The 27,500-nt window shown below is 35.2% G+C and overlaps 1 protein-coding gene across 9 annotated transcripts in view; it reads right to left on the minus strand.

Annotated features, from left to right (window-relative positions):
• The window catches only part of LOC127842840 (receptor-type tyrosine-protein phosphatase epsilon-like), a 569,039-nt gene that overhangs the window by 294,531 nt on the left and 247,008 nt on the right, over positions 1 to 27,500 (minus strand). For 3 of the 9 annotated variants that reach the window (XM_052372595.1, XM_052372597.1, XM_052372596.1), the window contains 2 exons: positions 27,221 to 27,355; positions 18,489 to 18,623 (listed from right to left, as the gene is read on the minus strand). In XM_052372595.1, the coding sequence (XP_052228555.1) occupies positions 18,489 to 18,623; positions 27,221 to 27,355 (270 nt within the window). The remainder of the gene's footprint in view (positions 1 to 18,488; positions 18,624 to 27,220; positions 27,356 to 27,500) is intronic. The other 6 variants (XM_052372598.1, XM_052372599.1, XM_052372600.1 and 3 more) reach the window with 4 other exon arrangements.

The raw sequence follows: 27,500 nt of genomic DNA on the forward strand, positions 1-27,500 counted from the left end.
CCTTGAAACAGATACTGTCTCTCCACCCAGGGTCGCACATGTCAATCTCAACCATGCAACAGATTCGGTCTCTCCACCCAGGATCACACATGTCAATCTCAACCATGCAACAGATACTGTCTCTCGACCCAGGGTCGCACATGTCAATCTCAACCGTGCAACAGATACTGTCTCTCCACTCAGGGTCGCACATGTCAATCTCAACCGTACAACAGATACTGTCTCTACCCAGGGTCGCACATGTCAATCTCAACCGTGCAACAGATACTGTCTCTCCACCCAGGTACTAACATGTCAATCTTAACCGTGCAACAGATACTGTCTCTCCACCAAGGATCGCACATGTCAATCTCAACCGTGCAATAGATACTGTATCTCCACCCAGGGTCGCATATGTCAATCTCAACCGTGAAACAGATTCTGTCTCTCCACCGAGGGTCGCATATGTCAATCTCATTCGTGCAACAAATACTGTATCTCAAACCAGGGACGAACATGTCAATCTCAACCGTGCAACCGTAACTGTCTCTCCACCCAGGATCGCACATGTCAATCTCAACCATGCAACAGATACTGTCTCTCCTCCCAGGGACGCGCATGTCAATCTCAACCGTGCAACAGATACCGTCTATCCACCCAGGATCGCACATGTCAATCTCAACCGTGCAACATATTCTGTCTCTCCACCCAGGATCGCACATGTCAATCTCAACCGTACAACAGATTCTGTCTCTCCACCCAGGGTCACACATGTCAATCTCAACCGTACAACAGATTCAGTCTCTCCACCCAGGATCGCACATGTCAATCTCAACCGTGAAACAGATACTGTCTCTCCACCCAGGGATCGCACATGTCAATCTCAACCGTGCAACAGATACCGTCTCTCCACCCAGGATCGCACATGTCAATCTCAACCTTGCAACAGATTTTGTCTCTCCACCCAGGATCGCACATGTCAATCTCAACCGTGCAACAGATACTGTCTCTCCACCCAGGGACGCACATGTCAATCTCAGCCGTGCAACAGATACTGTCTCTCCACCCAAGATCGCACATTTCAATCTCAACCGTGAAACAGATACTTTCTCTCCAACCAGGATCGCACATGTCAATCTCAACCGTGCAACAGATTCTGTCTCTCCACCCAGGATCGCACATGTCAATCTCAACCGTACAACAGATTATGTCTCTCCACCCAGGATCGCACATGTCAATCTCAACCGTACAACAGATACTGTCTCTCCACCCATTGACGCACATGTCAATCTCAACCGTGCAACAGATTCTGTCTCTCCATCCAGGATCGCACATGTCAATCTCAATCGCACAACAGAGTATGTCTCTCCACCCAGGATCACACATGTCAATCTTAACCGTGAAACATATACCGTCTCTCCACCCAGGGTCGCACATGTCAATCTCAACCGTGCAACAGATTCTGTCTCTCCAACCAGGATCGCACATGTCAATCTCAACCTTGCAACAGATTCTGTCTCTCCACCCAGGATCGCATATGTAAATCTCAACCGTGAAACAGATACTGTCTCTCCACCCAGGGATCGCACATGTCAATCTCAACCGTGCAACAGATACCGTCTCTCCACCCAGGATCGCACATGTCAATCTCAATCGTGCAACAGATTTTGTCTCTCCACCCAGGATCGCACATGTCAATCTCAACCGTGCAACAGATAATGTCTCTCCACCCAGGGACGCACATGTCAATCTCAGCCGTGCAACAGATACTGTCTCTCCACCCAGGGTCGCACATGTCAATCTCAACCGTGAAACTGATACTGTCTCTCCACCCAGGGACGCACATGTCAATCTCATCCGTGCAACATATTCTGTCTCTCCACCCAGGGTCGCACATGTCAATCTTAACCGTGAAACAGATACCGTCTCTCCACCCAGGATCGCACATGTCAATCTCAACCGTGAAACAGATACCGTCTCTCCACCCAGGGTCGCACATGTCAATCTCAACCGTGCAACAGATTCTGTTTCTCCAACCAGGATCGCACATGTCAATCTCAACCGTGCAATAGATTCTGTCTCTTCACCCAGGATCGCACATGTCAATCTCAACCGTGCGACAGATACTATCTCTCCAGCCAGCGACGCGCATGTCAATCTCAACCGTGCAACAGATACTGTATATCCATCCAGGATTGCACATGTCAATCTCAACCGTGCAACAGACTCTTTCTCTCCACCCAGGATCGCACATGTTAATCTCAACCGTGCAACAGATTATGTTTCTCCACCCAGGACCGCACATGTTAATCTCAACCGTGTAACAGATTTTGTTTCTGCACCCAGGATCGCACATGTCAATCTCAACCGTGCAACAGATACTGTCTCTCCGCCAGGATCGCACATATCAATCTCAACCGTGCAACAGATACCGTATCTCCACACAGGGTCGCACATGTCAATCTCTGCCGTATACTGGATAATGGCATGAAAACATGATTGATGGGAAGTCACAATTACATGATGAGGAGAACTTGAGGCCATCGGTAGCATGCTTTAAATGTCGATAGAGCATCACACTAGCTTAGAATTGTAACAGCAGTAATACGTATAGCATACGTACCCGAGGTAAACGGCTTTATATGGCACATATAAAAGTATTTTGTAGATTTTAAATCAAGCAAATTTTAAATCAAGCAACATTTACTGTTTCAATGACTTGCGAAATTATGCGAGGAGATAGTTGCGAAAATCGTATTAAAGCATAGGCTAATCAGGGACGACACTTTCCGTCTGAACTGGATATCTGCTGAAAAGAGACTTTCTTTAAACAAAAACAGCATAAAAGCGGACTGCAGAGGCTAAAGTGAAACGACATTTTACGCACATACATGAAACCCCCGTTGTTACAGAACAAGACTCATAAATTACTGACACTACAGTTGCTAGCAATCAACCCAGGCGAACATTGGTCATTTGAACAGTTGCCAGAGACATGGTCACAGCTTTCAACTTTTAGGCAATTGCAGAGGAAGGAGCAGTTAAGACCAAGCATACCTTGACCGCATGCTGTACAAATGAAGCAATAACATGCGATGATGACGTACATTCTAAAGAATTACAATTAGAATAATTCAAGTATTTTTGGGAATTATTGCTATCGCATATGCTTGCACTACAGAATACTCATAACCACAAGGATCAAGTGCAGCAAAAATGTGATGATGAAGGTATTGTTGCAAATTGTTGTAAAAGAGGTAGTGTTAGTAGCTTAAAGTGGTATATATGGCAGTAATGTGTATTTAATATACCGGTGTAAAGTAAGCCTGTAAATACCATTAATTATATTAGTTTTGCATGCAAATGCAACATCGTAAAATTCATACCAACGTTTAAATTGGCATTTTACCTTTGTACCACCGCTACAGTTAATATTAATCCACCCAGTAACACTTTCGTTATTAAAACAGTAAACGGAATCATAGTTTCATATAGCGTCATGAAGGCGATTGCAGACAGAGAGGCAATTGTGCCAAACATGCCTGGATCGCAAGTCTCACCCAAAAGATAACAGTGCTATTTATATGGAAGCAGTTTGAGTTGATCAGAATTTGAAACGAATACCTTGCGTTGCATAAGACATCGTTATAAAAGGTTGTTTTGTGTACACATGATAATAGACAGATACTCGGTCATTTATCCGACATCAATCGACAATTTTGAATCTTACCAACACTACAGTTACTAGTAGTCCAACCAGGTGCACATTGGTCACCAGGACAGTAGCCAGACACATGGTCACAGCTTGCTCCTTGTAGACAATGGCAGGGGGAGGTGCAGTTTAGGCCAAAATTGCCTTGACCGCATGCTGTAAACCACATTTCAATTAAAGAATATTTAAGTTAATAAATTATTGAAAACTTTTTTATTTTACAAACTACATATAATTTGGTAAGGCCATCTTGATTCAGCTTTATGTTGAGACACCGACTTCTTGATATGCTAAACATTGTTTGAACACTTTACTTTTATCGGTTACAACAAATCTTGGTTAAGTGTGAATCGGATTTTTTAAAGGCTTGTAATTAAATTAATTCAAACAAAGCAGTATTTTTCTTACATGTAATGTACTATTTAAAACTACAAACCCCAATGCAAGTCATAAAGCTTGTCGTAAAAAAGTATCAGATAAGGGCCCGTAGGCCTGCATATAAAGCGACACCTTTATTGTATCATTTCAAAGCTATCGCTATCCCGTGTGTGTTAATATAATAATAAAAATCAAATCACCGCGTACTTAAATGTAGATAACCTAAGATGTTTATACGAGTGGACTTATATCACAAAGTATTGTGTCCGATATCTGCAAAGAAATGAGCTTTAATAACGAAACTGAAAACAAGACTGAGGAAATAGCGTGTATATATTGTTTGCCTTGATAGACGTTTCATATATGTATGTTATTTATTTTAATTGCTACATCCGCTTGCATTATAACATTAACACTATTGAACTGTTAATACAATATCGAAGAAAGTAAAGTTTCTACTCATTGTAACATTTCTTGTAACGACCGATTTTTGTTTAAAGAATTACAATTAGAATAATTCAAGTATTTTGGGAATTATTGCTATCGCATTTGCTTGCACTACAGAATACTCATTACTACAAGGATCAAGTGCAGCAAAAATGTGATGATGAAGGTATTGTTGCAAATTGTTGTAAAAGAGGTAGTGTTAGTAGCTTAAAGTGGTATATATGGTAGTTATGTGTATTTAATATACCGGTGTAAAGTAAGCCTGTTAATACCATTAAATATATTGGTTTTGCATGCAAATGCAACATCGTAAAATTCATACCAACGTTAAAAAAGGTATTTTCCCTTTGTACCACCGCTACAGTTATTATTAATCCACCCAGCACCACTTTCGTTATTAAAACCGTAAACGGAATCATAGTTTCATACAGCGTAATGAAGGCGATTGCAGACAGAGAGGCAGTTGTACTAAACATGCCTGGATCGCAAGTTATGAAAGTCTCACCCAAAAGATAACAGTGCTATTTATATGGAAGCAGTTTGAGTTGATCAGAATTTGAAACGAATACCTTGCGTTGCATAAGACATCGTTATAAAAGGTTGTTTTGTGTACACATGATAATAGACAGATACTCGGTCATTTATCCGACATCAATCGACAATTTTGAATCTTACCAACACTACAGTTACTAGTAGTCCAACCAGGTGCACATTGGTCACCAGGACAGTTGCCAGACACATGGTCACAGCTTGCTCCTTGTAGACAATGGCAGGGGGAGGTGCAGTTTAGGCCAAAATTGCCTTGACCGCATGCTGTAAACCACATTTCAATTAAAGAATATTTACGTTTATAAATTAGTGAAAACGTTTTTATTTTACAAACTACATATAATTTGGTAAGGCCATCTTGATTCAGCTTTATGATGAGACACCGACTTCTTGATATGCTAAACATTGTTTGAACACTTTACTTTTATCGGTTACAACAAATCTTGGTTTAGTGTGAATCGGATTTTTTAAAGGCTTGTAATTAAATTAATTCAAACAAAGCAGTATTTTTCTTACATGTAATGTACTATTTAAAACTACAAACCCCAATGCAAGTCATAAAGCTTGTCGTAAAAAAGTATCAGCTAAGGGCCCGTAGGCCTGCATATTAAGCGACACCTTAATTGTATCATTTTAAAGCTATCGCTATCCCGTGTGTGTTAATATAATAATAAAAATCAAATCACCGCGAACTTAAATGTAGATATAACCTAAGATGTTTATACGAGTGGACTTATATCACAAAGTATTGTGTCCGATATCTGCAAAGAAATGAGCTTTAATAACGAAACTGAAAACAGGACTAAGCGTGTATATATTGTTTGCTTTGATAGACGTTTCATATATGTATGTTATTTATTTTAATTGCTACATCCGCTTGCATTATAACATTAATACTATTGAACTGTTAATACAATATCGAAGAAAGTAAAGTTTCTACTCATTGTAACATTTCTTGTAACGACCGATTTTTGTTTAAAGAAATATTGTTTTTCATTTAATGGTTTAACAACAATCTACACGGACATCGTTTAAGCGTATAATTTATAATGTGTAGTAATACAGTTTTGCGATATAGCCGTCCTATTTATAAATCGTTACAACAGTGCTCATTAAAAATAAGAACCATTTATTAATTTCAAATAAAATATGCATATTCAATATAACTATTAAAATTGCAGTTTCGTTCATCAAAGAAATACAGCTCACTCTGGGAAAGACGAGGCTTAATGCATGTGCGTCAAGTGTCGTCCTTGATTAGCCTTTACAGTCTACATGGGCTGTTAAGACTGGGCTTAATGCATGTGCGTCAAGTGTCGTCCTAGATTAGCCTTAACAGTCTACATGGGCTGTTCATGGACGCTTTCTACCTTAACTCGATTTTCACTTAGAAAATACTTCCTTTAAACGAACATGTCCAAACAAAAGCGGAAAAAGGTCGTCCCTGATAAATATGTCCGGACTACACAGGTTCATCTGTGTCGACATTTTACGCACATGCATTGAGCCCGGTTTCTTCAAAATGAGACTCAATTAAATGCTGAGACGTACCTACGCTACAGTTGTCATGCTTCCATCCTGCAGCGCATTGGTTATTTGGACAAGATCCGTTAAAATGGCTACATGTTATGTTGTTGTGGCAGCGGCATATGGATGAACAGTTAGCACCAAATGTGCCTGGGTGGCATGCTGTAAGTATTGAAAAACCGTAAGGATTAATGTGAATACGTTCTGATTTCATTTTTATTACGGCCAGTGATGTGTTTCGAGAAGTATGGTTTCATCATGGGATGTATTTCGTTTTAGAACAAACACAGACATAATGCTGTATATTGTACCTGATGTTAATATGTCCTTCTTTATCTAACCGACCAGTTTAGGGTCGTCAAATGCGATACATGCAATAAAAAATTTACGGTTCGGTAAGTATTTGTGAAGTGAAGTTTTAACATCCGGTTGCACTGTGAAACAGCCTTTTATTGTATTCCGATGTTGAAACTGGTTTGTATTAAACGAAAATGCATTGAAAATGATTTATTATTAAAAATTTAAGACACAGATTTTTTAGTTAGAAAACAACACAAGGTGAACAGGTTTTTTTTGTTGCGAAATTTTGAAAGTTTAGCTTTATATTTAATAATTATGCTGTTAAACTCATTGACGGTGCAAACATTGACTGTGCATTCGTTCATATACAGTTATTCGGATTAAAATGCATGGTACAATATACGAAAATGAAAATCCGATTGCGGAACCAATATGATAATAAAAACTAACCAAACATCATCAAATTGTACATGGACCGTAGTGTAGCGTCTCTTATGTGCAATAGCTATCTGTTTGTTAAATCCATAAACACAATCAACATAAACATAAAAAGCATGCATTAATTCAGGGTGCATTGAATATAGTATGCATTACATAACGTTTGAAATAAATATAAAATAGTCAAAATAATTATATTGTTCGTGAGTGTAGTTTTCAGATTATGTGTTTACATATATTGTTTGTTTAACGGTTGAGTTTTTATTTCTTTCATATAAAATGAGAACTTACTTTCATTGCACGTCATTCCAATCCATCCGTCTTCACAGATCCCATTCACGCACGCACCTGTAACACTGTCGCATGAGCCCACACGGCAATGGCATTGTTTGGAACAGTTAACGCTGTAGCGTCCGAGTGGGCAGTCTGATTACAAACAGAAGTGCCTTAAATTGTCGTGTATAAAACGGTTAACGACGAAATATGTTTCTTAAATGCGTATATTCGCTTGAACTTACGTTTTTTGAGGATACTCTATTGAAACACAAGATAAACAAGGTTTTGGAAGTATGTTTAAAAACAATAACTACGACCAATATTTTAATTGTAAATGCTCATTTCATTTTAAAGTAATACTTAAATTTTGGATATGCAAATAACTTAAAATTTCTGATTGCACCATAAAGTATGTATTGTATTAACAACATAAAAAAGCATATTTATATATATATATATGAAGTGTTTTCATTGGTTGTGGTTGAGGGATTATTACTTACTGTTAAGAGGATCTTCTGGTAACTTGATTGTGTTTGTTTTAAGTGTTAGCGTTTGATTTGTGATTAAGACAGAAACATACAATAACTGCAATTGTTTTGCTAAAATTGTAAATAAATGCTAGCTTAACTAAATGCCCTAGCTTTTCACATAACATGCAAGGTTAATACATGGATATATTCAATAAACAAGACACGTTACCTGCTTGTCGGTATAACAATATCTCACATATTGTCAAAGTATCGAAAAACCAGGAATCTATTCCTCCAAATTTATTCCACCTAACCCGTACAAACTGTATTTCACGAGGGGGAGTTAGCCTCATCTCCGCGATGGTCGCATTTTTAAATGTGAATTGTTCATCTTGAAGGGATTCTGTCCATAGACCCATTGACATGATGATGTTGTATAATTGGCCACCTGCAGAGAAGCATTAAGTGTGTAAGACATGTTAATGACAATACAAACATTTATTAAGTGTTTTAAATGTTAATATCGGAACTCCATGACATATTATGAAAAACAAGCACAACGCCGAAATGTCTTTTAATCATTATAATAAAAACGTAAACGATTAAATAAAAAAAACGTGTTCTAAATTAGTGCATGCTTAAGCGTGCTTCAAAACCAATACGTTCATATTTTATACAAACACAACGTATGCATACGTATATCTGTACCTCTATCTGTACTTCCCAAAACAAGCACTCTTTCCACAATATAAGGCTTGTTCAGTCCCATTTGCACCCAAGATGGTCTGTTTAGTGCAATGCAACAATTACATTCGACAGCTCTTTGACGTAAATCGCCCTGGTTGACTTTATCTGCGGTCCAGTTACCCAAATGAGAACCCTTTATTGTCACATTGATGGCCGAGATAGGGACCTGGGTGGAGACTTATTTGAAATAAAGAACGACATAATTGCTTTATAACAAACACGATCTTACATTATTTGCAACGTTCCCGATATGCTAGTTTGACTATTGTTATTATTTGAAATGTTCTTAAGATATTTAAAACCAAATTTAAGTATTTTGCTCAATTTATGTTTGCAAGCTACACAAGTACACGTGCTGCACTTACAAAAACAGTTTGTTTTTATTTAATCAATTATTAAAAGACAGGGATAAATCACGAAACCTAAACAACATGACTTCGGAAAAGCGGTTAAAATAAAGAGTGTATTGACATATTGTACAACGCTAAAGTGTAACTGTGTCGGGTGTAATAATGACACGATACTTTTACTGCGCGTATTATAACAACTTTAGGAACTTTCCTGTTAACATATTTTACGTTTTGATGTTCTTTTCCATAATTTACGTACGTGTATTGTCAAGTTGACTACTTTTTGCAGTATGTGCGTTTTCAAAATGAGTATTTTAAATCAAAATTTTTTTGTATAGCATTTTGTGTATGCTTAAATGAAAACTTATGTTAACAGACATATGTCCAGCCGGAATGTCGTACGAGCGTCATTTAAAACAGCTTAAGAAAGAATACAGCACGAGTGATTCAATAGATCACTATACACAATGTAAATTATTTAAAAGTGAAAGTCAGAAATTAACACACTTAAATTCACTTGACCTAATTGCACATACATATAGTATAGTATATGTATTAACACCAAACCTATCATTATCAAAATTATTAATTGAATACCAGGGAAGAACAATTATAATAGTGTGCTTAGTTCCTTTAACCGCGACTGGTTAGTTGTAGACAATGAAACAAAATAAGATTTTTTTCTGCAATAAATCATGGACTACGCCTCCGTAACATCTGTTATGTTTAGTCCATTTTTTGCTTCTTGTCATATTGACCTCTATTTTGCATTTATGTACATAATTTTGTCAATGTGTTAAACAATATATAGCATGAGACGTAGATAACTCACTCACAGTTTGTTACACTGGCATTAAATGTTTAAATTATTACATGAATTGCCTGGATCAGTGCAGTGTACGGCCTATATGACCACCCTGTGATCGGCCTGTGTGGGTTCCAAATACACTTACAAACATACTCATATTTAAACGATCGATTTATGTATGTAAAAACTTGTTCAACCTAAAATATACCAAGTCACGCCTCGTTCTACCACCTCAATCTAAATATGTAATTATGTTTAAACTAAGTTGCTTTAAATAAATAAAGAACGTTATTCTTTATTCAATGATTTCGACACTTTAAATGAAGCCTTTAACATTTTTGAAACATTATTTGAGCGTTTTTTCCTCAAAAAACTTATTCAAATGATCGCAAAAGCATAAAGATACTTTAGAGTACTTTCTGGCTGACGGGTTTTTTTTTACTTTTCTTGAACATATAACAAATTTGATAGTTTTACCCAATAACTGACTAAATTATATATACTAATAATCCTTTTAATGAGAAATAGGAGAACACAATACGATATACTGTTTTATCGTACCACTACGATAACGATTGTCTGATACAAAGGTGCCTATTTTTATCATTGCGGTGGGCGTTTATAAAAGTCAGTGATATAACGCTTTTATGATTGGGATCGACTACAAATGAAACAAAAAATGAAAGAGCTTCAGCAAATAAAAAAATAGTTTAAAATGGAATCTGCATGCTCAACCGACGTCACGTCAAACGTCATAGAGATTTAATTCTTGCTAAACATGCAATGGTATAGCGATTACAAAAAGGGTGTGTTATTTATTTTAATAGGGCCTACTCTTATGATGAACAGAACATAAAGGGTAGCAAAGTAAACTTATTATATATTTTGTTATGAAACATCAAGACAACGCTTGCATGATGTTACATCCAAATAGTTCCAACACTTATATATAAACATATAACCTCTTTGGTTGAAATAGTTTCGAGAAGAAGAGGCATGTTTTTAACATGCTTTTAACACTATATAATGTATGTGAGACAAAAATGTCGATAAGAATAGGTGTGACACAGGACCTAATAACCCGTTCTATCGTTAGGGCTTGAAACGATTTTTTAACTGAATGAAAAAAGTTATCAAATGTCTTAACATCCGTTGAATATGAAGTCAGTTCAACAATAATGATAATATTCAAAAACATATTTAACATAACAAATAACTTAAACATAATCATCTTTTCGAATCATATGAAATGGTAAGGATTTGTTTTAACTTACATGTACATATATGTTACGGATATTAAAACTAATTACGAGCCAGTTTACTGACAGCGTATTGACGGTGTTTTATCTGAGCCTCGTTGTGGGAAAACTGTGCGTATGCATTTGTATTCTGCACAGGCTAATAAGGGACAAAATATCCGCCTAAACTTGATTTTCGTTGAGTAACGTGTCGTCCCAGATAATTATTTGCATTCTGCACAAGCTTTTAAGGGACCAAACTTTCCGCCTAAACAGCATTGTCGTTTAAAAGAGACTTCTTTAAACAAAAAATTCATTGAAGCGGAAAGAGTCGGACTGCACAGGGTAATCTGGGACGTCACTACGCAAATGCATAATCCCAATTTGACAACAACGATGCTAAAGTGATGCTTGTTTCCATTCATAACATCATCAAGTTCTTATTGTGTTGCTCAGTTTATTGTAAACATTTATTATGCACTTGTCTTGGTTTTTAATTTGAATTCCAAGGCAATAATATTACAGTTCATTAACACGCATGTATTTGCGCTTGATTCTTGGTAAAGCAGGGGGTTACTTTCAATCTGCGTTAACCATCAATGCTTTAGATTGACCATTCTAAGGTGGTAACCAGCGTAAATCATTGTCAGGATGTGTTTTAAACTGTGTGCAATGTCATATATATTTTAAGCAATTGTCTCAATTAAAAGACTAGCGGGTGTAAACAAACGTTTCTTTCTTGTAATTGTTTCTGGAGTTATTTTTGTCCACACTAGCTCTAGCAGAATAACGTCTTTAAGACGTAATTGTGCTAGAGCTAGTGTGGAAAAAAATATGTACATTTACCTATTAGTAAAACAGAGTTAGGATTGTGGATATATTTTGTATACAATTTTGACAAAATATCTGGTAGGTAAAGAATGCGATATTCCTCATAGACATTGTAACTGGTAGGTATAGAATGAAATACTCCTCATTGACACTGTATCTGGTAGGTATAGAATGAGATATTCCTCATTGACACTGTGTCTGGTAGGTATAGAATGAGATATTCCTCATTGACACTGTGTCTGGTAGGTATAGAATGAGATATTCCTCATTGACACTGTGTCTGGTAGGTATAGAATGAGATATTCCTCATTGACACTGTGTCTGGTAGGTATAGAATGAGATATTCCTCATTGACACTGTGTCTGGTAGGTATAGAATGAGATATTCCTCATAGACACTGTATCTGGAAGGTATATAATGCGATATACCTGATTGGCACTGTATCTTGTATGTATAGAATGAGATATTCCTCATTGACACTGTGTCTGGTAGGTATATAATGAGATATTTCTCATAGACACTGTGTCTGGAGGATATAGAATGAGATATTCCTCATAGACACTATATCTAGAAGGAATAGAATGCGATATACCTGATTGACACTGTATCGTGTATGTTTATAATGAGATATTCCTCATTGACACTGTATCTGGTAAGTATAGAATGAGATATTCCTAATTTACACTTTATCTGGTAGGTATAGAATGAGATATTCCTCATTGACAATGTATCTGGTAGATAAAGAATGTGATATTCCTCATTAACACTGTAACTGGTAGGTATATAATGGGATAGTCCTCATTCACACAATATCTGGTAGGTAAAGAATGAGAAATTTCTCATGGACACTGTATCTGGTAGGTACAGATTTCCTCATATACACTGTGTCAGGTAGGTATACAATGAGATATATCTCATTGACACAGTAGCTGGTAGTTATACATTGAGATATTCCTCATTGACACAGTAGCTGGTAGGTATAGAATGAGACATTCCTTATTGACATTTAATCTGGTAGGTAAAGAATGAGACAGTCCTTATTGACACTAAATCTGGTAGGTATAGAATGAGACATTCCTTATTGACACTAAATCTGGTAGGTAAAGAATGAGACATTCCTTATTGACACTAAATCTGGTAGGTATAGAATGAGACATTCCTTATTGACACTAAATCTGGTAGGTATAGAATGAGACATTCCTTATTGACACTAAATCTGGTAAGTATAGAATGAGACATTCCTTATTGACACTAAATCTGGTAGGTATAGAATGAGATATTCCTTATTGACACTAAATCTGGTAGGTATAGAATGAGACATTCCTTATTGACACTAAATCTGGTAGGTATAGAATGAGACATTTCTTATTGATACTAAATCTGGTAGGTATAGAATGAGACATTCCTTATTGATACTAAATCTGGTAGGTATAGAATGAGATATTCCTTATTGACACTAAATCTGGTAGGTATAGAATGAGACATTCCTTATTGACACTAAATCTGGTAGGTATAGAATGAGACATTCCTTATTGATACTAAATCTGGTAGGTATAGAATGAAACATTCCTTATTGACACTAAATCTGGTAGGTATAGAATGAGACATTCCTTATTGACACTAAATCTGGTAGGTATAGAATGAGATTAGCCGACACCGCAGATGTTTTACTGCTTGTCACAGATTAGCAAGTATGACCCCCGTGTTTACAGAGTGAGGCTCAAATCTAACCAACGCTACAGTTGCTAGCAATTCATCCAGGCGAACATTAGTCATTTGAACAGTTAAAAGAAAAAAAGGCCACAGCTTGCTCCTTCTAGGCAATTACAAGGGAAGAGAAATTTTAACCAAACATACCTGGACCGCATGCTGCAAAAATGGTGCAAAGCATGCGTATATTGCAATTAGAGTAATTCAAATATTTTTAGAATGTTTTCTATCGCATGCGCTTTTACAGAATAATCAATACCACAATTTCAACCGATTTGGATCAAGGTCAGCAAAAAAAGCTTAAACTTGTAAATACCATTAACAATAGAGGTTTTTCATGCACATACAACATCGTAACTCCATATCAACATTCAAATTTGCATTTTACCTATGCAATTTCAAACACCTCTACATTTTACAGTTTTTATAAGTCCACCCAGCCCCAACATCGTCATTAAGACTGTGAACTGAATCATAGATATCCTCACGAAAGCAATTGCAGAGAGAGGACCAGTTGTACCAAACATGTCTTGATCGAAAGTTGTGAACGTCCAACCCCAAAACTAACAGTCCTAACGTCTATGGGAGCAGTTTGTGTTGATCATAATTCGAAAAGAATACCTTGCGTTGCATAAGACATCGAAATAAAGTAACAGATACTCGATCATTTCGCCGCAACCAATCGACAATTGTGATTCTTACCAACACTACAGTTACTAGTAGTCCATCCAGGGGCACATAGGTCACCGGGGCAGTTGCCTGAGACATGGCCACAGCTTTCTCCGTTTAGACAATGGCAAGGGGAGGTGCAGTTTAGACCAAAATTGCCTTGACCGCATGCTGTAAACCACATTTTTAATTAAATATAAAGAAGTGAAACTCCAGCTGCTGGAGCAGTATTGAATTTTTATTAAAAACAATTAGTTGGTCCTTTATTTAAGGCAAGTGACCGATTGCCCAAACAGTACAAAACAGCACAATACAGCACAATACAAACCAACATAAACACAAAATATGAATAAAGCTGGGGTCACCGCCTTGGAACGGTCAATGCAAAGCATTGGGGGTTTAAACCTGGTTATAGAGCGCTCAACCTCACACTTGGCCCAGCAATATTCATAATACATTTAAGTGTAAATAAAATTTAACGTCATAGCATTGTAACTCAAATTAAACAATAATAAAAGGGAATTAAAACGCATTCAATTTAATTACTATTTAATTACTCAATTGCATTGAAGATACAAGAGTAACAGAATTACAACTTTTTGACGAACGATCAAATAAAACTATTAACAATTGTCAACTACATTCCTTCTTTATAGAAAAGATTTGAGAATGTAGAATCATAGAGTTAATATCTCAGATAATCATCGCGCAAATACAGGAAGAAGCAGCAATAATGGGTGTAAAAATTCCATATTACATAGCTTGGTTGTTTATGTGACTGCTAAACAAATTAAAAATAATTAAATCAAACAAGAAACGCCTATCAGAGAGAAAATATAAATAAAATGGAACATTATAAACCCAATGACCTATGCATGTAGATTACAACTGGGAAAGTCGGTCGTATGACGTCACAAAAATCCATAATGACATAATGACGTGAACAAATTCCAAGGGCAGTACTAAATAAAAATATTCATGGGGCTGTGCTACTAATAAAACAAGTTTACGTGATTTAATATTAAGAAGCAAATGAATACAAATGGTAATACCATTAAAGCGACATTATTGGAATCAAACAGTATATAGGTGTTTTGACAACTGAAGACAGAAATGATTTGATGTACGATTTGAGTCCAAATGTAGTTTACATGCAGATTTGTTCATACGACACAATGACACAATTTTATTCAACAGTGAAAAATGCCTATAATGTAGTATTCATGCAGATTTGTTCATACGACACAATGACAAAATTTTATTCAACAGTGAAAAATGCCTATAATATCACTAATGATTCCAAATTTTAAGGGAAGAAAGATATAGTGAATCGAAAACCATCAAACACGTGTTTTTAAGTACATAAGCATCGTATCCTTTTGATAAAAACAAGTTAATTAAATTGAAAAGTTTAATATGAACATTTGGTTTAACATATTTTAATTTGAGGACACGCTTCAAAACATCTCCATAAAATGATGGATGGGAGATTCCATGATTTAAATGCCATTTTAAAGAAACATTATATTTTGAAATTAAATCACCATACTTAGAGTAAAATCTAGCAAATTTATTTCTTAGGTTATGATACAAAAAGCCTTGTTTTAGCAATTTTTTAGTTAATATTAGATTACGATCATTAAAATCTTTAATACACGAACATGCTCTAGCATAACGTACCAACTGCGAAATGTAAATACCATAGGAAGGTCCTTTAGGGATGTTGCCATCTAGAAACGGAAAATTCACAATTTCAAAGTTAAAATCGTCCCGTTTGTCGTATAAACTAGTTTTGATCAAATTATTATTAATAGTTAAATGTAAGTCTAAATACGCAGCGTCTGTATTGGATATACATGATCTATTTAAGACTAGTTCTTTTGGGTAGATTTTGTGAATATATTGTTCAAATAATGGATTATCTAAATTAAGTATGTCATCAATGTACCTACTAGTAAGGTTAAAACAATTAATCAAATCTACTTGCTTAGTTTTAGATAATTCTAACATAAATTCGCTTTCATAACAATATAAAAAAAGGTCAGCTATAAGTGGCGCACAATTAGTACCCATAGGAACGCCAATAATTTGTTTAAATATTTTACCATTAAATTCAACAAACAAGTTATCCAAAAGAAAAGTAAGTGCTGCACAAAAGTCAAGACCAGTCCAAATGATGTAATTATCTAATATCTGATTAGTAAAAAAAGCTGTTTTAGTGTTTAAAGCTAGATACAAACATTTCTCTCTAGCAAAAGTTTTTTCAATCAAAGAAACAAGTTTGGATTTTATTAAAGCGTGAGGAAGCGTTGTATATAGTGTCGAAAAATCATAAGTACTTACCTGTGACACCTTATATTTTTTATTTTCAATTTTATCAATAACTTCTAAGGTGTTTTTTATTGACCAAAATAGGTTAATATTACTATTTTCATAAACTTTATTACAAAATTTAGCTATATGATATCTAATAGCACTCAATGCAGATGTAAGATACACTGATAATTGTTTGGTGGTACAAGACACTGAATTAGCGATAAAACGACTTTTATATGGCGTCTTATGTAATTTAGGTATCCAGTAAAGTGATGGCAATTTCTTGTCAGTAATATTGACTATAACATTTAACTTTATGCATTGCGCAATATGGTCGGTAATAATTTCATTAGGTTGCTTATTGTACTCACAATATGATGTAGTTTGTGAAAGTTCTTGTGAAATAGTTTGAACATAAAACACTCGTCATATTATGATAACATTATTAGCAGCCTTATCAGCAGGAACTAAGACGAATTTAGATTTTAAGTCTTCAACAATTGTTCACTTTATAAATTATTGAAAACATTATTATTTTACTAACGACATATAATTTGGTTGCACCGTCTTGATGCAGCTTAAAGGGGCCTTTTCACAGATTTTGGCATTTTTTTAACTTATTCATTAAATGCTTTATATTGATAAATGTAAACATTGGATCGTAAAAGCTCCAGTAAAAAATCAAGAAAAAGGATTAAAAAAGGAAAAGAACATTGCCCGGAGCAGGTTTCGAACCAGTGACCCCTAGAGTCCTGCCAGAGTCCTGAAGTAAAAACGCTTTAGCCTACTGAGCTATTCCGCCGAGTACATATTCTGGACGTATTTTATACCTTATATAAGCAATCTTCGTAGTTTCACAAAATTTAACGACAAAAACAGAACTCTCCAAATTATTCAATCGTTTCGCGTTGCAACGCTTTATAATTTTTAGGTTTTAAAATCGTCAAAAGATGCATATAATGGCTATATTAGAGCATGGTTAATGTTCAGTATTACTGTTTCCTCACAAATATCATAACTAAAACGAAAACTTACGAATCTGAAACAACTTTTTTCAATTTTGTCAATTTACCAAAGCGTGAAAAGATCCCTTTAATGTTGAGACTACGACTTCTTCAATGTGCTTAACATAGTTGTAACACTTGACTTTCACCGGTTTCGAAACATCTTGGTTTAGTGCGAAACGGCTGTATTAAAGGCTTGCAATTAAATACATTCAAACATGGAATTATTTTTGTTACATGTAATGTACTATATAATACGTAATACCCCATTGCCATTCCTCAAGTTTACCGAAATAAATTATCACCGTCTACAGTATCAGCTAAGGGCCCGTAGGCCTGCATATTAAGGGATACCTAAATTGTATCACTTTAGAGTTATCGCTGTCACGTGTGATTTAAAATAATCATAAAAATCACTTCACCGCGTACGTAAATGTAGATATAACCCAAGATATGTATCCGAGTGGACTTACATCACAAAGCATTGTGTCCGATACCTGCCAAGTAATGAACTTGAATACAGAAACTGAAAGCATGACTGATGTAATAGCGAGAATATATTGTTTGCCTTGATAGACGAGTAATGTTATTTACATTTCTACATCCGCTTGCATGGTATTAACACTATTGAACTTTTAAATACAATTTCGAAGAAAGTACACATTTCTACTCATTTCAACATTTATTTATTTGTTTTATGGTTGAGTTTTTATTTCTTTGATATCAAATGAAAACTTACTTTCATTGCACGCCATTCCTTTCCATCCGTCTGCACAGATCCCGTTCGAACATGCACCTGTTACACTGTCGCATGAGCCCACTCGGCAATGGCATTGTTTGGAACAGTTAACGCTGTAACTTCCGAGTGGGCAGTCTGATAGGAAACAGAAGTGTGTGATATAGTCATATGATGGTAAAACGAAGGAAACATGTGTCTTTTTAGAAATATATTCGGTTGAACGGACGTTATCCGAGAATATACACTAAAGCACAATGTAAACACGTTTTGATTTTAGATCAAACAAACAAACTCAAACCACTAAGTTATTTTAAAAGCTTATTTCATTTTAATGTTATAATTAACTTGAGAATACACGAATGATGTCAAATGTCTGAATTCACCTAAACGTAAGTATTTTACTATTGAAATGAATTACAGCATATTCATCAGTTCCATAATGATTTAATCTGTTCATGACATTTAATGAACAGTGGCATCGCTCTGGGAAAAGGATTATATGCATGTGCGTAAAGTTGCAGTCCACAGGATGAAGTCTCTGCTTAGCGAAAATTAAGTCTAGGCAAAAATTGTCAATCCTGATTAGCCTGTGCCGACTGCACACGCATTAAGACCGTTTTGTTCTATAAGGTTGCTTATATATTGAGCAAAATACATGTGTGGGAGTGTATGCTGGAAATGAACAATACTAATTATTGTTTTATATATATATACTGCAGCTGCGTATTGCCTGTAATGCACAATTGTAGGGCTTGAATAATCATTATTAACTTTTAAGAAGATCTTCTACGGACATGTTTGCGTGTGTTACAGGCGTTATTGTTTGATATGTAGTCAGATAACAGCAGAACCGTACATTACTTAATAATGTTTTGCTATTATTGTAAATACTGCATTGACACAACATTGTCAGCCTTTCTTTCGCTTATAAATAGATGGGTTGTTAAAACATACTCATCGCAACTTTTTATTCAATTACAAGAATAAACAATAAGCATATTCAGAAAAGCATATTTATCGGTTTAAAGTTTCCGTGACATTAAATACCATTTGTGTGCTTTGGATGAAGAATATTATATATATATATATATATATATATATATATATATATATATATATATATATATATATATGAAGTGTTTTCATTGGTTGTGGTTGAGGGATTATTACTTACTGTTAAGAGGATCTTCTGGTAACTTGATTGTGTTTGTTTTAAGTGTTAGCGTTTGATTTGTGATTAAGACAGAAACATACAATAACTGCAATTGTTTTGCTAAAATTGTAAATAAATGCTAGCTTAACTAAATACCCTAGCTTTTCACATTACATGCAAGGTTAATACATGGATATATTCAATAAACAAGACTAGTTACCTGCTTGTCGGTATAACAATATCTCACATATTGTCAAAGTATCGAAAAACCAGGAATGTATTCCACCAAATTCATCCCACCCAACCCGTACAAACTGTATTTCACGAGGGGGAGTTAGCCTCATCTCCGCGATGGTCGCATTTTTAAATGTGAATTGTTCATCTTGAAGGGATTCTGTCCATAGACCCATTGACATGATGATGTTGTATAATTGGCCACCTGCAGAGAAGCATTAAGTGTGTAAGACATGTTAATGACAATACAAACATTTATTAAGTCTTTTAAATGTTAATATCGGAACTCCATGACATATTATGAAAAACAAGCACAACGCCGAAATGTCTTTTAATCATTAAAATAAAAACGTAAACGATTAAATAAAAAAAACGTGTTCTAAATTAGTGCATGCTTAAGCGTGCTTCAAAACAAATACGTTCATATTTTATACAAACACAACGTATGCATACGTATATCTGTACCTCTATCTGTACTTCCCAAAACAAGCACTCTTTCCACAATATAAGGCTTGTTCAGTCCCATTTGCACCCAAGATTGTCTGTTTAGTGCAATGCAACAATTACATTCGACAGCTCTTTGACGTAAATCGCCCTGGTTGACTTTATCTGCGGTCCAGTTACCCAAATGAGAACCCTTTATTGTCACATTGATGGCCGAGATAGGGACCTGGGTGGAGACTTATTTGAAATAAAGAACGACATAATTACTTTATAACAAACACGATCTTACATTATTTGCAACGTTCCCGATATGCTAGTTTGATTATTGTTATTATTTGAAATGTTCTTAAGATATTTAAAACCAAATTTAAGTATTTTGCTCAATTTATGTTTGCAAGCTACACAAGTACACGTGCTGCACTTACAAAAACAGTTTGTTTTTATTTAATCACTTACTAAAAGACAGGGATATATCACGAAACCTAAACAACATGACTTCGGAAAAGCGGTTAAAATAAAGAGTGTATTGACATATTGTACAACGCTAAAGTGTAACTGTGTCGGGTGTAATAATGACACGATACTTTTACTGCGCGTATTATAACAACTTTAGGAACTTTCCTGTTAACATATTTTACGTTTTGATGTTCTTTTCCATAATTTACGTACGTGTATTGTCAAGTTGACTACTTTTTGCAGTATGTGCGTTTTCAAAATGAGTATTTTAAATCAAATTTTTTTTGTATAGCATTTTGTGTATGCTTAAATGAAAACTTATGTTAACAGACATACGTCCAGCCGGCATGTCGTACCAGCGTCATTTAAAACAGCTTAAGAAAGAATACAGCACGAGTGATTCAATAGATCTCTATAAACAATGTAAATTATTTAAAAGTGAAAGTCAGAAATTAACACACTTAAATTCACTTGACCTTATTGCACATATATATAGTATAGTATATGTATTAACACCAAACCTATCATTATCAAAATTATTAATTTAATACCAGGGGAGAACAATTATAATAGTGTGCTTAGTTCCTTTAACCGCGACTGGTTTGTTGTAGACAATGAAACAAAATAAGATTTTTTTTTCTGCAATAAATCATGGACTACGCCTCCGTAACATCTGTTATGTTTAGTCCATTTTTTGCTTCTTGTCATATTGACCACTATTTTGCATTTTTGTACATAATTTTGTCAATGTGTTAAACAATATATAGCATGAGACGTAGATAACTCACTCACAGTTTGTTACACTGGAATTAAATGTTTAAATTATTACATGAATTGCCTGGATCAGTGCAGTGTACGGCCTATATGACCACCTTGTGATCGGCCTGTGTGGGTTCCAAATACACTTACAAACATACTCATATTTAAACGATCGATTTATGTATGTAAAAACTTGTTCAACCTAAAAGATACCAAGTCACGCCTCGTTCTACCACCTCAATCTAAATATGTAATTATGTTTAAACTAAGTTGCTTTAAATAAATAAAGAACGTTATTCTTTATTCAATGATTTCGACACTTTAAATGAAGCCTTTAACATTTTTGAAACATTATTTGAGCGGTTTTTCCTCAAAAAACTTATTCAAATGATCGCAAAAGCATAAAGATACTTTAGAGTACTTTCTGGCTGACGGGTTTTTTTTTTTACTTTTCTTGAACATATAACAAATTTGATAGTTTTACCCAATAACTGACTAAATTATATATACTAATAATCCTTTTAATGAGAAATAGGAGAAAACAATACGATATACTGTTTTATCGTACCACTACGATAACGATTGTCTGATACAAAGGTGCCTATTTTTATCATGGCGGTGGGCGTTTATAAAAGTCAGTGATATTACGCTCTTATGATTGGGATCGACTACAAATGAAACAAAAAATGAAAGAGTTTCAGCAAATAAAAAAATAGTTTAAAATGGAATCTGCATGCTCAACCGACGTCACGTCAAACGTCATAGAGATTTAATTCTTGCTAAACATGCATGGTATAGCGATTACAAAAAGGGTGTGTTATTTATTTTAATAGGGCCTACTCTTATGATGAACAGAACATAAAGGGTAGCAAAGTAAACTTATTATATATTTTGTTATGAAACATCAAGAAAACGCTTGCATGATGTTACATCCAAATAGTTCCAACACTTATATATAAACATATAACCTCTTTGGTTGAAATAGTTTCGAGAAGAAGAGCCATGTTTTTAACATGCTTTTAACACTATATAATGTATGTGAGACAAAAATGTCGATAAGAATAGGTGTGACACAGGACCTAATAACCCGTTCTATCGTTAGGGCTTGAAACGATTTTTTAACTGAATGAAAAAAATTATCAAATGTCTTAATATCCGTTGAATATGAAGTCAGTTCAACAATAATGATAATATTCAAAAACATATTTAACATAACAAATAACTTAAACATAATCATCTTTTCGAATCATATGAAATGGTCAGGATTTGTTTTAACTTACATGTGCATATATGTTACGGATATTAAAACTAATTACGAGCCAGTTTACTGACAGCGTATTGACGGTGTTTTATCTGAGCCTCGTTGTGGGAAAACTGGGCGTATGCATTTGTATTCTGCACAGGCTAATAAGGGACACAATATCCGCCTAAACTAGATTTTCGTTGAGTAACGTGTCGTCCCAGATAATTATTTGCATTCTGCACAAGCTTTTAAGGGACCAAACTTTCCGCCTAAACAGCATTGTCGTGTTAAAGAGACTTATTTAAACAAAAAATTCATTGAAGCGGAAAGAGTCGTCCCTGATTAGCCTGTGCGGACTGCACAGGGTAATCTGGGACGTCACTACGCAAATGCATAATCCCAATTTGACAACAACGATGCTAAAGTGATGCTTGTTTCCATTCATAACATCATCAAGTTCTTATTGTGTTGCTCAGTTTATTGTAAACATTTATTATGCACTTGTCTTGGTTTTTAATTTGAATTCCAAGGCAATAATATTACATTTCATTAACACGCATGTATTTGCGCTTGATTCTTGGTAAAGCAGGGGGTTACTTTCAATCTGCGTTAACCATCAATGCTTTAGATTGACCATTCTAAGGTGGTAACCAGCGTAAATCATTGTCAGGATGTGTTTTAAACTGTGTGCAATGTCATATATATTTTAAGCAATTGTCTCAATTAAAAGACTAGCGGGTGTAAACAAACGTTTCTTTCTTGTAATTGTTTCTGGAGTTATTTTTGTCCACACTAGCTCTAGCAGAATAAGTTCTTTAAGACGTAATTGTGCTAGAGCTAGTGTGGAAAAAAGTATGTACATTTACCTATTAGTAAAACAGAGTTAGGATTGTGGATATCTTTTGTATACAATTTTGACAAAATATCTGGTAGGTAAAGAATGCGATATTTCTCATAGACATTGTAACTGGTAGGTACAGAATGAGATACTCCTCATTGACACTGTATCTGGTAGGTATAGAATGAGATATTCCTCATTGACACTGTGTCTGGTAGGTATAGAATGAGATATTCCTCATTGACACTGTGTCTGGTAGGTATAGAATGAGATATTCCTCATTGACACTGTGTCTGGTAGGTATAGAATGAGATATTCCTCATTGACACTGTGTCTGGTAGGTATAGAATGAGATATTCCTCATAGACACTGTATCTGGAAGGTATATAATGCGATATACCTGATTGGCACTGTATCTTGTATGTATAGAATGAGATATTCCTCATTGACACTGTGTCTGGTAGGTATATAATGAGATATTTCTCATAGACACTGTGTCTGGAAGATATAGAATGAGATATTCCTCATAGACACTATATCTAGAAGGAATAGAATGCGATATACCTGATTGACACTGTATCTTGTATGTTTATAATGAGATATTCCTCATTGACACTGTATCTGGTAAGTATAGAATGAGATATTCCTAATTTACACTGTATCTGGTAGGTATAGAATGAGATATTCCTCATTGACAATGTATCTGGTAGATATAGAATGTGATAATTCTCATTAACACTGTAACTGGTAGGTATATAATGGGATAGTCCTCATTCACACAATATCTGGTAGGTAAAGAATGAGAAATTTCTCATGGGCACTGTATCTGGTAGGTACAGATTTCCTCATATACACTGTGTCAGGTAGGTATACAATGAGATATATCTCATTGACACAGTAGCTGGTAGTTATACATTGAGATATTCCTCATTGACACAGTAGCTGGTAGGTATAGAATGAGACATTCCTTAGTGACATTTAATCTGGTGGGTAAAGAATGAGACAGTCCTTATTGACACTAAATCTGGTAGGTATAGAATGAGACATTCCTTATTGACACTAAATCTGGTAAGTATAGAATGAGATATTCCTTATTGACACTAAATCTGGTAGGTATAGAATGAGACATTCCTTATTGACACTAAATCTGGTAGGTATAGAATGAGATATTCCTTATTGACACTAAATCTGGTAGGTATAGAATGAGACATTCCTTATTGATACTAAATCTGGTAGGTATAGAATGAGACATTCCTTATTGACACTAAATCTGGTAGGTAAAGAATGAGACATTCCTTATTGACACTAAATCTGGTAGGTATAGAATGAGACATTCCTTATTGACACTAAATCTGGTAGGTATAGAATGAGACATTCCTTATTGACACTAAATCTGGTAGGTATAGAATGAGACAGTCCTTATTGATACTAAATCTGGTAGGTATAGAATGAGACATTCCTTATTGACACTAAATCTGGTAGGTATAGAATGAGACATTCCTTATTGACACTAAATCTGGTAGGTATAGAATGAGACATTCCTTATTGACACTAAATCTGGTAGGTATAGAATGAGATATTCCTTATTGACACTAAATCTGGTAAGTATAGAATGAGATATTCCTTATTGACACTAAATCTGGTAGGTATAGAATGAGACATTCCTTATTGACACTAAATCTGGTAGGTATAGAATGAGACATTCCTTATTGACACTAAATCTGGTAAGTATAGAATGAGATATTCCTTATTGACACTAAATCTGGTAGGTATAGAATGAGACATTCCTTATTGACACTAAATCTGGTAGGTATAGAATGAGACATTCCTTATTGACACTAAATCTGGTAAGTATAGAATGAGACATTCCTTATTGACACTTAATCGGGTAGGTATAGAATGAGACATTCCTTATTGACACTAAATCTGGTAGGTATAGAATGAGATTAGCCGACAACGCAGATGTTTTACTGCTTGTCACAGATGAGCAAGTATGACCCCCGTGTTTACAGAGTGAGGCTCAAATCTAACCAACGCTACAGTTGCTAGCAATTCATCCAGGCGAACATTAGTCATTTGAACAGTTAAAAGAAAAAAAGGCCACAGCTTGCTCCTTCTAGGCAATTAAAAGGGAAGAGAAATTTTAACCAAACATACCTGGACCGCATGCTGCAAAAATGGTGCAAAGCATGCGTATATTGCAATTAGAGTAATTCAAATATTTTTAGAATGTTTTCTATCGCATGCGCTTTTACAGAATAATCAATACCACAATTTCAACCGATTTGGATCAAGGTCAGCAAAAAAAGCTTAAACTTGTAAATACCATTAACAATAGAGGTTTTTCATGCACATACAACATCGTAACTCCATATCAACATTCAAATTTGCATTTTACCTATGCAATTTCAAACACCTCTACATTTTACAGTTTTTATAAGTCCACCCAGCCCCAACATCGTCATTAAGACTGTGAACTGAATCATAGATATCCTCAAGAAAGCAATTGCAGAGAGAGGACCAGTTGTACCAAACATGTCTTGATCGAAAGTTGTGAACGTCCAACCCCAAAACTAACAGTCCTAACGTCTATGGGAGCAGTTTGTGTTGATCATAATTCGAAAAGAATACCTTGCGTTGCATAAGACATCGAAATAAAGTAACAGATACTCGATCATTTCGCCGCAACCAATCGACAATTGTGATTCTTACCAACACTACAGTTACTAGTAGTCCATCCAGGTGCACATAGGTCACCGGGGCAGTTGCCTGAGACATGGCCACAGCTTTCTCCGTTTAGACAATGGCAAGGGGAGGTGCAGTTTAGACCAAAATTGCCTTGACCGCATGCTGTAAACCACATTTCAATTAAACAATTGTTCACTTTATAAATTATTGAAAACATTATTATTTTACTAACGACATATAATTTGGTTGCACCGTCTTGATGCAGCTTAATGTTGAGACTACGACTTCTTCAATGTGCTTAACATAGTTGTAACACTTGACTTTCACCGGTTTCGAAACATCTTGGTTTAGTGCGAAACGGCTGTATTAAAGGCTTGCAATTAAATACATTCAAACATGGAATTATTTTTGTTACATGTAATGTACTATATAATACGTAATACCCCATTGCCATTCCTCAAGTTTACCGAAATAAATTATCACCGTCTACAGTATCAGCTAAGGGCCCGTAGGCCTGCATATTAAGGGATACCTAAATTGTATCACTTTAGAGTTATCGCTGTCACGTGTGATTTAAAATAATCATAAAAATCACTTCACCGCGTACGTAAATGTAGATATAACCCAAGATATGTATCCGAGTGGACTTACATCACAAAGCATTGTGTCCGATACCTGCCAAGTAATGAACTTGAATACAGAAACTGAAAGCATGACTGATGTAATAGCGAGAATATATTGTTTGCCTTGATAGACGAGTAATGTTATTTACATTTCTACATCCGTTTGCATGGTATTAACACTATTGAACTTTTAAATACAATTTCGAAGAAAGTACACATTTCTACTCATTTCAACATTTATTTATTTGTTTTATGGTTGAGTTTTTATTTCTTTGATATCAAATGAAAACTTACTTTCATTGCACGCCATTCCTTTCCATCCGTCTGCACAGATCCCGTTCGAACATGCACCTGTTACACTGTCGCATGAGCCCACTCGGCAATGGCATTGTTTGGAACAGTTAACGCTGTAACTTCCGAGTGGGCAGTCTGATAGGAAACAGAAGTGTGTGATATAGTCATATGATGGTAAAACGAAGGAAAAATGTGTCTTTTTAGAAATATATTCGGTTGAACGGACGTTATCCGAGAATATACACTAAAGCACAATGTAAACACGTTTTGATTTTAGATC

The sequence above is a fragment of the Dreissena polymorpha genome, chromosome 8 (assembly GCF_020536995.1).
Source record: "Dreissena polymorpha isolate Duluth1 chromosome 8, UMN_Dpol_1.0, whole genome shotgun sequence".
Taxonomy (NCBI): Eukaryota; Metazoa; Mollusca; class Bivalvia; order Myida; family Dreissenidae; genus Dreissena; species Dreissena polymorpha.